Below are 13941 nucleotides of genomic sequence, written 5' to 3' on the forward strand. Positions count from 1 at the left end.
ACTCCACAGATGGAAATATCAACTATTGGACGGATCTCTAGGAAACACATATCCAGCAGGTCAAATGTTTCACTTATCCAACAAATAGTCACAACATCTGCTGGATGCATTGCAAAAAAATGGTTGAAATTCAGGGTTCCCAGACTATGAACCCTGACAAATTTGAACTTTGAACTTGAACAAACTTTTCCTAGAGTTTCACCATGAGGTTGACATATGTGGCTTTGACAAATGTAAATGGGTGGATTGCCATACATTTGGTACACACTTTCATTTGATGAATTGTCAATAGTTTCTTTAAAGTGTTCTGTACTAATTAGCAAATGTTAGGGTGTATTCACACATGCCGTGTTTGGTTCGGTTGAAACGAACTCAGGTGCACTTCCGCCTTCGGTGCGCATCTTTCAGGCAGGTGTGAATACAGCAATCGCACTCGTAGGCCTTTCACACCAAAATGAACCAAGAGTCAGTTCCAGGCTGGTGTTGGGGTCAGTTCAAAACTGGTTACAGCCTTATCCCAGTTATGAACCGGTTGGTTTCACATCGACCGGAGACAGCCATGGAGCCGGCAAGAGAGCAACGTCATGACGTCACTGTAAACGTGTGTGTACGTCACCCGACGTCGCTGCTCTTGTGGCTAACGCTAAAGCTACCGCTAGCTTTAAGCACAACAACAGCGGCGAATACGTCTTATTTTTACACTTGTTGGCTCTCGCTTTGCTTTCTTAAGCAAACAGGACCCATACAGCGTATTCTCGCCGGTCAATTTGATCGCTACGTTCGGTAATTATGTTATGTTTACGTCTCGTAGTAGCGGTGTTTTTAAATATGGCGGGCATGAGGTTTGAGTTGCTCTGGTTGGTCAGGATAATCCCTCCCCCAACCGTTCGCGCAAGCAGTTCTTATCAAACCCTGCTCAATCCTGGGGTATGAGTTCCCCCGGTTTTTACGGCCCGGAGCAGGCTCTCTGGCGGTGTGAAACCAAAACACTGGCTCTAACTCCGAACAAGCCCAGAACTAGCTCCGATTTTGCGGCGGTGTGAAAGGCCTATCGGGGGCGGACCAAACAAGCCGGACTCGATCCGACCCAAATGCAGGAAGCACTGTGCCTTTTCTTTTTTAATAAATTGCCTTCAGCTTCACATTATGGGAAAGTGTTGTTGTCGCCATTGTTAGGATGATAAGTTGTGGTTTGACCGGGAGCCAAGAACAATATATTACATTTGATAGACAGGACGCGTAAAAATGCTGAATGTGTTCAGCGATCAGATGAAGGAGAGGGGAGCTTCTCCCGCACAGTGCCAACAGGTTCACGCTGCGCAAGAAGTGTGTGTTTTTTTTGCTTCCCATGTACGGGACCGTCAATACTATCCCCGTGTCAGTTTGGAGCTGAACTGCGCCGAACTGACACCCAGCTGATACACAGCTTAATCAGCTGAGTGTCGGCATGAGCCTATTCTTCTCGCGAGCCGCACGTCCAGCAGCAAAAATACAGTAAAAATGATGTTTCACATCGTAGACTACAAGCCACATAACGTGGCATTGTCATAGGGCTTCATATTATAACCATATGAAACAACAATAATTTGATTTTTTTCTTCTTTATTTATAGGCTAGATGTAGGCCTAGGCCTTTTTATTATTTTTAACCCCATATTATATCAATGATATACTTCGCAGTTTTTACTTCGTTCTTCCTGCTTCTCTCCACCCCAGAATGTCTGTCCAATGAATGAATGACTTCAGATCACGTGTGGTTTTGCTTCGTAAAGCTGGTTCACTTACAAAAGGGGCAATATGAAAGTGGACCACACCAAACAAAACAAATCTAAACTGTATTTGGTCTGGACCAAAGCAAGTGAACTAGCGGCCTTTCCCAGTGTGAATACACCCTTAGCCTTGTAACCCTGACTGCAAAACAATCAAAGAATCGAGCACACTGTCAATCACTTGAAGACACTTCACCCGCAACGTGTCGGGTCTCAGTCCTTCATCTTCACCCTCAGACATTCGGACCATGTAAGTGATGAACAAGTGATCATTCTTAATCAGATTAAGTGATCTTGAATGCAAAAAAACTGTTGAATTATCTCTAAACAGTTTTCGGCATTGTACTTGTGTATGTTTTGATCACTGTACTCTTAAGTCACTATTCCGTCAGCTAGGCTAAATATTGACCTAGTGGGACCTCCTGACCTCAAAAGTCTTCCCTGCCCTCATAACCGCTGCCCTGTCTTGTTAAGGTCGTCGTTATTGTGCAGACCACAGTGGACGGTGGTAAGAAAACACCATAGTTATATTGACAAAGTCATTAAAGTGCTTGTAAAAACTCTTGTAAAAAGCTTTACAAGACTCGCACAACACTGGCAAATGCCTGGAAACGTGCTGCATGAGTCCTGACCCTGAGAGTCAAGTTCAGTCCAGTCAGATACTGTTGACGTACTGAGCAAAACCAAGGACTGGCTGAAAACTTTCATCAGTGCAGAGACAATTGATCACAGGGCAGAGTAATAGATAGCAGAGTTCTGTAAGTAAAGCAGTGTTTTCATCACTGTCAACTTTGTTAAAATGTGTCACCGAGCTGAAAATGCTCCTTTTCCAGACTGATAGATTGCACTCTGACGGAGACTTGTGAAGGCTGGAAAACGAGTTGTCAAGAACATGATCTTCCAACTGATCTGTTTTGCATGGACCGATGGAAACTCAATCTACATCGAGTGTCGGGGGTTGCAACTAGGTACTGACGACCACCCTCAGACCTCCTGAGAGGCATGTGTCTGTACATAAGGGTGCCAGCCGCACGCATACCGATGGTTTTCTCTTCATGTTTGTCAGCAGCACCGATCGCACTAGATAACGTCACTCTCACCTAATCAATGGAGATGAGAACACAGCAGGGTCATGAGAACCAGGTTATCCACACTTAGCTTCAGAGGGGGGAGGCAAAGAGAACAGGCTAAAAGACAAAGGATACAGACTGGCAGATTGGGATGATGATGGACAACAATTGATTTTGCACTGCAAGTGTCTGTCTGAGAAGGATGCCTACTCATCCAACTAAAACACTGGAAAGATTGTTTTGTGATAACACCGTACATACAATAGAAATGTGTCAACCAGTAGAGATTTTGCTACAACAAGGTTCCTACTAAGGTAACTATTACTAATATATCTGTTTGTATGAGTAATACATTGAGACATTCTTTGGGAAATTATATCACGGTTTGTTAAATTACATATACTGTGAAAGAAGATTACTGTGTAACTCACACCTACAGGAGTAAGGCTGTCTCTAAACCTGTAATTAGTTCACCATTTTCAGGAATGTTTGGCAATATTTATAAACTTTTCTGAGGTTGCTAAGATTTATTAACTTTCTGAGGTTGCCACTATACCGGGATATGACAGAGTAAGTTCATTTTCAAAAAGGATCTACATTAGTGTCTGCAATCTATTTTGATGCACCGGTTTTTCTTATTCGAGGTCAAATTGTTCATTAAAGTTAGGCTATATTATAGATAATGTTGTAATGGCAGTCAAGACTTTGCAGATCAGATCACTTCATGAAGCTTGATCTTTTCAACTCTTCCATGTTGGTTTGATTCACAATGACAGGCGCCCTGTCCCTTCTCCAGTCTGTGAGTGCTTGAGTGTGAAAGGGGTTAATATGTCCGTAAATTAAGCTTGTAAAAAGTGTGACAGGAATGTGGCTGCCTGAGCCTTTATCTGGAACATGTCCGTCTGCAGACGTACAATCTCACGTCTCTTGAGAATGCACTGCAGACTCCGAGGCTGGAAGAAGTACAATCAGCTGCATTGTGCACATGATCCCAACTGTCTATCCATTGTCCATTGTCCACAGCATTTTTAGTCAGCATGTGCGTGTGCCTGTAATGTCTACACGTATGGTATAGTTTCAGACAGTTTCATTATATGAGGTCATTAGGAGGATGAAAAGACAAATAATCTGTTTTGTAATTATAGGAATAGGATAAGAGCTTGAGCCAATATTATATATTGATAGGAATGGACTTGATGACGTGCAGGTTGTTTCTTTTGATATCGTATCTGGCTTGCAGCTGCTGTATAACATGACTGATACTGTAACGTGTCCATGGTAATGAAAGATAAATCCCCCCAGGTCCTTAGAGTTTTATTATATATAGTATTATATATAGAAAACATGTTTTTTAGGATTAATATTTAAACAAATATACTTTGATTAAATATAGATTTGAGTGTAGTGTGCTTCGTATCTTATTTTGGCATCAACACTGTTCTAACTCCAAAAGCCCTTACGTGTCCAACACACAAACATGTGGCCAACAAACCTAAACACTGACAAACATAGGAACACATTTATATACACAAAACCCCCTTCCCCCGCAAATGTCACTTTTTCGGGGGAACAGTTTTGATTATAGAGTGGCACAGTGCCATGCAGGCGGTAATTAAGGAAAGAAAGCAAGCCTGTGGTCCTCACAATAAACCTCGAGCAGTCGACAGAAATGTGCGACACTGGTTTGAGCCGAGACTTCAAAACAAATCAATCACATTCAAGTAAACCAAAGCTTGACTGGTCGAACAGGTCCTGACAGACAGCCACAGAGTTGAAAAGGTCAGGGACTGGTTCACCCCAAATAAAGAAAAAAAATTAAAACAAAACAAAACTAATTTGGGTTTTTCCCTGTGGCTGTCCAATGAGGGCTCTGCTTCGGTTGTGTTAGTCATAACAGAGTTGTCACCTCAGGTCCTGCATCAGTCAAGTTCAGCCAAAGCAATAAAGATAAGGATCAGCACATGTTCATCATCATATAGCACGTTTATGAACATGTCAAGGGCTATTCACTTCACCAAGCATGTCTACCAGTTCATTCTTTTGCAGACCAGGCTTCAGTGGTTAATGAAGAATGAATCAACAGTAATTGAAATGCCACAGCGTCTTGACCAACAGGTGGTGCCATTTAGTTTATTATAATTATTTATTTGTCAAGGACATAGTATATAGGGGAGTTAACAAAATCTCAACCTCAGCCTTTTGTTACATTTCTGTGATGATTTTTTTTATGCTATTGCGCTGCTGAGTGAAATTCAAGAATAACAGCGGTGTTCATGAATCTTTTTAGTATCAACAAATCCCTTTAAAGAGAGTTAAGCCAAAAATGTCACTATAGCGAAACCCTTCTATATGTAGAATGTGCCTGTAAATGTAAATTAACCAGCACCCTAGCCCTAACCTGTAGGACAATGAATGGCATATTTAACACTACTGGGACAGCAAGAGTACTTTAGTTTATTTTGCCAAGCAGCGCACCCTGTTGATGTCACGCAGGGTCAATGAAAATTCAGATGGTGAACCGAACAGTAGGTCTGTGTGAATGTAAGGTACCTTGCATCACAAGGTGTGTGCTATTAATCTATGTCAATTAACCATACATGTGTTAAAATGTGCTTAAATGTTTATGGGATACTATGAAGTAAAACTGGAGAGTGTGTGGCAGGGACACGAATAAGGTGTGTGTGAGTGTCCCTCACTGATATGAAACAACATTGCATCACATGCCATCATTCCGTGGAACACCAGCGTATTAAGGCAGTTACACATGTCACAGCTGCAGTAGTTAAAGCCGGCCTCCTGGCTCCTCCACCTTGACTTTTATTTTTCCTAATGATGAATTACAATAATATGATGTGTCCCACAAGGCAAATGGTTGCCAAACAATAGTCCAGCCCTGCTATTAGACACCAATCTGCACTAGATTTAGGTCTGCACGCCTGCCAGGATGGAAGACACCAAGTCAAACTGACGCCAAGTGCTGTTACTGGACCCTCTGTCTGCTCATAACCATTGTCTGGGAGCAGCAAAAAAACCTGGTTTCTTCCCTGACAAGGCCATTCATTCAATTTGACGACACAAGACAAATCTGTGGGAGAAAAAACAAGAAGAAAATGTACAAAAAGAAGGTCCAAATGTACCACATTAAAACTGATCAATACCATGATAGTAAAGCACCCTGGTTAACTGAGCCTTGCATCGTTGGCAATTATCCATATTGTATACAGATAACCAAGATAACAATGTGTCTAATGACAAAGTAAAAACAATGTGACAACGTGCTTCTAGCTATGAATCTTCAGGGAGCGATCATATGAATCCACAGCTTGTTGGAACCTCACAGTGAGTTTCATCCTTGGCTGCTGGAAGTAAGGATACTGAAGCACCTCCTAAACACAGGCTTCATGAAAACCAATTGACAAAACATTTTGAAACTATATCCTGTTTCCCTCTTTCTTGCTGGCACAAAGGCTATACAAGTATTTTAGGAGGGGAAGAGGATTTACTTGTGGACTTGTCTGACATTTAGATGAACTAATTGAGGTGTTTTAGAGGAAGTTTCTCAAGTGTCCAACTGAATCAAAGTAAGTCAAGACATCTGGGTACCCATCATCCTGGCAGTCAGACAGACCCCTTGAGAGTAATTGCAGTGACTTGATGTAATCTATAGCTGCCACTGCCAGCTATAGATTACATCAAGTAACTACTGCAATTACTGCACCGTGGCACTGCTATGCAGTACGATATGTGCTTAGGTTGTAGCTCTTGATCTGGTTAATAGAGCATGCTCTTAAATGTTTAGGTCTGTTTGTGTGGTATGTTATGTTTGCATGTCGTTGCACTTGTTATGCATTATTAGTTAAGAGATGTTTCCTGTATAGCTTCTGGATCTTCTCTGACAGTATGTTCAGGTGTCCTGCCCATTGTATTGGTATCTAAAAATAGTTTTAATCCATGTATGTCAATCTTATACATATAGCAAACATCATGAAAGCCGCCCAGCGTGTAGTATGACATCATTTTACAGTCTGAGTTTTTCTCAGTGCCCCCAACCCTGACCGACTTCCAACATCCCTGGTCTCATTGCACTGTTCCGCTTCACTGTCACTGCTCTAATAGCATTTGTTTTCATCTGCAGCAGGCAGTCATTTTGCAGTGGAAAAAAAGGTTTTACCCACTGTATGTTACCTGTTAAGGATCAAACTTCAGACAGACCGGTAAAAATAGTGGGGCATTTAGCAGCTAAAGAGCCAGATATTCCCCTCAGGAGCTGTTGGCTGAGATCAAAAAAAGAGCCAACAGAAAGGGAATATTGAACTAAATCTGCCAGGTGGTCACAGAACATGACCCTAAATGAATGATAATGGTGTTCCATTACTGCTGGATGTGTAAATAGGCAACTGCTAGCAAACGATGTTCACCAAATGAAAGGGTGATATGTCATTGTCACTGTGTGTTGTTCCCAACTTGTAACTGCTTCACTGCAGTTTTAAACACACCACTTTCAAAGACTTCTAGAGATGTCCCTATACCCCCCTTATTCTGACTTCCCAGATGGTTACCCTCATTGCTAGCCTTAAGTCACACAATGCACATTAGGTAGCATAAATTGTCTATCTATATTGCCTTACATATTTGCGTCTAGTTTAACATATTAATAAACAGCTCCTCTTTAATAACCGTAAGTACTGTCTTCTGTTTGTGTTAATATTGGATATCATTTTGACATTACTGCCAGTGGTGATAATGGCGCAGGCATTTTGCCATTGGTTTCTTGAGACTTTTATAGTTGTTCTTTTATTCCATCAAGCTGTCTGAGCTTCCTGTCAGTGACTACAGTTCGAATTTGCCTCCCTCATCCCTATGTCACCACCACATGAACACACAGCCGTCTTAGTCAGATAGTGCCGCGATGGAGAGCAGCGAGTCATCGTTCAAGGGCACAGAGACCCCGCCTCTGTCTCCTGATTGGATAAAACGAGCGGGATACTCAGAATTTTATCTGTCAATTACTGCAAACCTGAATGACTGGGAGACCTGTGTTATGAACTGTGCATATATACCGTTTAATTGATTTATGTATGAATATAGTGATTTAACACGTATATTGACAAAAAATATCACTTACTTCTCCTTTAACTGAATTGTTCACACCTGTGTTTCTCTGCTGTTACATATCAAAAAGTCTTCGTATTGGAATTATTGGTTCATGATGTGCCTCATAAATAGCTTTCAGTACAGTTGTTCAGCGCAACTTTAAGTCATGTGTTTATTTTATACAGCAAAGCCATTTTTTACAAAAGCTCAAGATTAATTATACTATACACTAACAACTAAATTACAAACAATGACCGTTCAATGAGCGAATGCTTTTAACTAAACCACAGTATTGCTATTTAACAAGTAAGAATGAAACTGACACAAATATATTTTAAAAAATCATTACTGCTGGTCGTGCTGGATGCTTCCTACCTGCGACACCAGGTGCACATTGTCGCCATCAGAGATGGAACCCACAGAAACCAACAGAAAGCGCTGCACAGGGAATATGCACATCATGTGTGTCAACACTGGAGCCGAAGCAAAACCATGAACAGCAAAGACCAAGATCATTAAACTGCCCTTTCCACATAAATCAGTGTGTTTGTGTCCTGCATGCTGTCATACAGTCTGCATGCTGTTTGTGGTGACTGTGCAACGGGAGACACGTTGTGAAACGACAACAGAGTGGTCACTGAGGTAAGATTGTAAATGTTTCAAAAAATAGAAAGCCCCTTTCTTTTATTCAACCATAACGCCAAACATCTGAGGAACTCTGTGTGAACACCATCGCCTCACTCTATCTGACATCTGGTTCCAGTTGGCTTGGGCAGAGCTTATAGACGAGGAAGGAGGCTCTGGTCTAACATGTGGTTTGCACCTAGCATTTCTCCACCCGCTTTTGTTCACACAAAGCTAACCACAAGCTGTAGGCTCCTCCACACAGAACCACACCGCTGACCCTGTGTATATAGTAGGGGAATGTAACACCACGCACGCCACAGCCTGTGGGCCTCTGCCTGGTTGAGACTGGCTAATGGGCTCCAGATCGTGGTCTTGCCAAGCGCTAAGGCCCGAGATCATGTTTCATTAGATACAGATGCCTGCTTATGGATCTGGCATTATATTGGTAATGACATCATGGGCTCAACCTGCTGGGAAAAGAATGAAGTTTGTCAGTGACATGGCCGAGACTTTCCTTTGATCTGGTTTTGGCTTCCGGGCTTGGCAAGACATTCATTTGAATGGGGACAATTCTCCATTGTCATTGTCTGTGGCGCTAGTGACAAGGTAACATGATCAATACAATCACAAGGGTCCATCCTCTTTGGACCAGGAATGTGCTTAACAAATTTAATTGGAACTATGGCAGCTATTTGACTGATAATCACAGCTTTAGTCAGGATCCCACCTCCATGAAATAATCCCCTAGTAATCATGAACCACATCAAATTTCATCGAAATCTGGCTGGTAGTTTGAGATCTTCTGCAGGGTTTCAAAGTACAGACATCCTTAGGCCCCGCCGCTAGCAGGGCAAGAAGGTTTTTGAAGTTCAATAATCTAAAGCACATTTATGTCATCCATAGTCTATATGATTGAAAAATACTTTCTAAAAAAGGTTTACAGCTATGTCTGTGAAATGATGCCTTCCCAAAATCCCAAAGTACTTGAGTAACATGAAAAGAGTCCACTGACGTTCTCACACAAGAGGTCAACAAGGTTAGTCAGCAATTCACACTTCTGAAGAAAGCGTGTGCGTGCTGGAGTAGCTGTAAGGTGAGTGGATGGGTGATGCTGAGCGGTATGGAGACACTCAGACACAAGCACCTCTTTTTCAAGCATCACAAAACTCTTCCCGACAGCTGTTCTGCATATTGTGCTCTAGTGATTTCTATCTCTTACGGTCAGAGGTTAGGGTAAGCTATGCCTGACATATGGGAGGCACATATCACAGCTAGATATCGACACTTAATTTGGATAACTGTTCATATAAGAATGGTTCATCCTCTGGAGAACCTGACTGGTCTCAAAAACTCCATTGGAATCTCTTGATTTAGTATTTAAATATATCATTTATTTAAAGTGGAAAGTTGGACTTTATGGTAGTGCTAGAGAAAAAGCTAAAAACATTAATGACTGCTCGTCAGGGGAACAATTACCCTGGAAATCCAGACTTGCCGCTAGCAAATGTCGGCTTACTCTGGGCATGAAGTCATTAGAGTAGCAGAAAATTCCGTTACACCAATCAAATGTCTACCTGTGTGTACTATCTGATATGGGCAGGCTTAAACCGATGATGAAAGCGCTGCACCATCAAAGTTGTGATAGTCAACAGCAAAGATGGCTGAAGAGATACATTATTTGAAATGGCTTTGGCCAAGACACTTAACGATTTGGACTTTAGTTTTCTTTAAAAACTTTTTCTTAAAAAAATCCTGCCTGCAGAAACAGCAAAAGTCGTTTTGGGACTACATTTCCATTAAGTCTCAATCAAACACTTCTCCACACCAAACTCTGCCGTTCTATTATCTTGTTAGCAAAGTTGATCATCCTGTGCATTAAATAGGGATATAAAATAGCAGAAAGAGTATTTACAGTTGTAAAATAAATTGTTATGTTCTCAATTTGTACAACTATCACATCAGGCCAATAACCTGAATTTCCCAGTCACCTGAAATCATTCAGTCTTGCCAATAGAAGTTCCCAAACCCTTCACATAAAGTGGGAATCGAAGCACATGGCCTTGTGAACATGATTGCATGGTATTATTAGTAACTCTAGGTTGAAATCTCAACATGTTCTGCAGCCTTGTGTATCTTACAAGCTAAATGATTGATCCAACATCCATTCAGTTAGTTAGATCTAAGGTTACAATTTGGGTCCTTCTCAGTTCTTTTTTTCATATGACTTTTAGAAATCCCCCAAAACTGAATTCCACAGCAGCATGGTCATTTTGGCAACCTTACATTACCTTTGGATAAACTCACTATCACAGGTGTCGTCTGGGACCGTTGATGAGCCAAAGACACATTTTCACCCTGGTGGACAATAAAGATATTTTCTATTCTATTCTATTCTATTCTATTCTATTCTATTCTATTCTATTCTATTCTATTCTATTCTATTCTATTGCAGAAACAAGCCCAGTTACATCTGGAACAGGGGCAGAATTAACGGACAAAACCTGACAATTACAGTAAACATGAGGAGATTATTATTACAGCATTATGACATAACCATCAGCCTATGCAGTGATATGCAGTGAAGCTGAAGCCATGCCTTCACACTCTGCCATATACAGTCACTCTCTGAAAACACACAGTTAAAACATACAATCTGTCACCTCACCGGGCGTATCCAAACTGGACCCTCAATGACAACCCTGTTTGGGTCTCCTATGTGTGGCTAACAAACAGATGATAGCAACGAGCGAATGTGATAAAAACTACCTTGGAAAATAAACAATTGCATCTTGCTGTGGAATCCAGTCATGCCATACTTGGACGCCTAGCTTAACTGCAACCAAAGATTCATTTCAACAGGTCGTCCTCAGAAATGTAATGCATGTGCACCGCTGTCACCGTGACGACTGTCCTGATAAAACAAAGCAGATCCGGTCGCTGAAAACACTGATGAGAGACAACAGAGCTGACTGAGAAAAAAACCATGTTGTTTAACTAGGTCGGCTTGTCAGAATGAAAGCATTCCATGTGATTTAATAACTGCGGACGACTTTTGGCATCAGTTTCAACATGTGTTTTAATGCCGACTAAAGACATTTTGTGCGCATGATGTATCCAGCGAGTCCTAACATCTCTTTTGGGCCGTGTAAGAGGAAACTCATCAATCACATTGTGTGTGTGTTCCTCTGCAGATGTCAGGGCCTGTTAATCTAGAGGACCAGAGATGAGATACAACATTTTTCATCTGGGCTCAAACTGAATTAAAGGATTTGGTAACTATGTTCGACGGCCATGTGGTTTTTCACTATTAGGCTCCATTATCGAGAGGCATGACAGCAGCAATAATATAAATCTAGGGCTGTTTGTGCAAAGAGTCAGTGAGGCATTTTACAGCATGGACTGCACATTAATGAAACACCTCAGAGTTTTGGCTTTAAAGGCTTCAAATTTACAAGGAGACTTAATGATTTGTGATCATGAACCTGTCCATACTGTGTTCACTGAAAATAAATCTGGTGTTAATACACAGCCTAGACTCTCTAAACAGGTACTGTATGTAAACAAAGTGGCCAACCACAGCTAGCAACATGCCCGTTTACAGAGCCTAGGCTGTGTATTAACACTGACATTGTTTTCGCATACACACAGTATGGATAGGTAGCTGATCATGAAGAGATATTCACTGATTTTGACCAAACTGATTTTGACAACCAGACAGATAATCTGTTAAAGTAATTGAAGAAAAGCAATCAAATGCAATTGACCCGTTGTGAAAATAGTTGAGCCATATTGTTTCCTTGTGGTTTGAATTGAGTCTCGCCAAACAACGTCATCCACTCAGTGTACGAGTGTTTGGGTTTCAGTCTCAGTCAGTTGGACTGAGGCTGCTGACTGTCTGATCCTGACACTGAACAAATGATGTAATGAGCTCCAGCTGATACAAGCTGACTTAGCTTATACATCAGCCTTCTGTTGTGTCTGGCTGTTAAAGAGCCTTCACAGGTTATGTAGCTTTAATAGCTGAATATGGGGGGAGAATCACAGTTCACAGAGGATGGCTATGAAAAGAACAGTGTGACAATAGCAGAAATTATCATTTTGTGGGTTCTAAAGGGAGCATATTTCAGGGTTTCAATTTACATGAAAAGAATGTAGGCTAAATTTTCCATATTTTTTTTAATTGAATGCTCGAATAGCTACATTCATGAATATTGGCAACTGAGGATTCCTAGAGTTAGAAGAAACTGAAAAAACAGACTTTAATTGCTCAACTGTTTGGGTGAAAACTTGCCACTATACTAGCTCATAAAGATCACAGCAGTTCAAATTCATTTGACTGACTCTCCAAAACAAAGCTGGGTCAACAACATGAGCTCACTCCAGGCGCGTAAAAAAAACATGGACCTAATAGGCCTAAACTGTAAGAAAACCCGACGACTGTTTTGACTGTGTTGGCTTCAGTTTGAGCCTTTTTTAAGGTAAAAAGTTTAAGAGATTGTCATGAAACTTGAACTGGGGAAACACAATTGAATGGCACGCCAAATTAGCCTCGTTCCCACTTTGAAATGCTAACAATAAACAGAAAACGCCTATGCCGGTTTAGGAGGCTCCTTTGCAGGTGTATTGCCGCTCTTACCTGGCTGCAGCATCGCGGAGCCAGACTCCCCTCCGAAATCCAGCAGCGCGTCGTCAAGTGAGGCAGTGCACGTCGCCATGAGCCCGAGAAGGCAGACGGTCCACTTCAGCAGCCAGAGGAACATCTTCTTCTTCTTAATCACCTTTTGAATTAAGGTTTGAAGTCAAGCAAACAGGATCAGCCCAAAGGTGGCCCGGATGTAGAAGCAGCTTTAGTGTGGTGGTTCTCATTCATCTAAAGTCAAAGTGAGGAACATTGTAGAAGTGCACTTTGTTGTTGAACTTGGAGTGGGATACAGACTAACTTGTTGTCATCCTCTCCACCTTAGACAGCAGCAGCTTCTCTCCTCCTGCATCTCTTTACTGAAGCCAAGCCAGCCTACACAAGCCCCGCCCCTTTCTTCTAATGCTGGCCAATTAAAATCCAGCAAGGCCTCCGCCCATTCGATCTAATGCCTGTCTGCAACTTATTTCAGCATTCCCCACTTTAAACAGAATGATCCGTTAGACATTGTACATTTATTAACAGCCTTAGGCACAGCTGTGCAGTAATCATGCCGTCTAATCATCATATTGATATGCCACACCTGTCAGAGGGATGGAGTGGAGAGGAGCGCTCACTAAAGATTTAAACAAATTAGCAATTTGTTGCGTTTATGTTTTTGTTCAGCGTACATTTCTCTGCTCCCTGATTGAAAATAACACCTCAAACCTATGACATAAAATGAAATACCAGGCATCATGACT

At 41.6% G+C, this 13941-nt stretch overlaps 1 protein-coding gene across 1 annotated transcript in view; it reads right to left on the bottom strand.

The window, feature by feature from the left end:
- LOC307265080 (uncharacterized protein) overlaps positions 1-13319 on the bottom strand; it is a gene marked incomplete at its 5' end in the record, with an annotated part of 103645 nt that extends 90326 nt beyond the window's left edge. The window contains one exon of the mRNA XM_080046651.1: positions 13196-13319. Coding sequence (XP_079902777.1) covers positions 13196-13319 — 124 coding nt within the window. The remainder of the gene's footprint in view (positions 1-13195) is intronic.
- Positions 13320-13941: the final 622 nt, after the last annotated feature.

Source organism: Ammodytes marinus, assembly GCF_949987685.1.
Source record: "Ammodytes marinus genome assembly, chromosome: 18".
Classification (NCBI taxonomy): domain Eukaryota; kingdom Metazoa; phylum Chordata; class Actinopteri; order Uranoscopiformes; family Ammodytidae; genus Ammodytes; species Ammodytes marinus.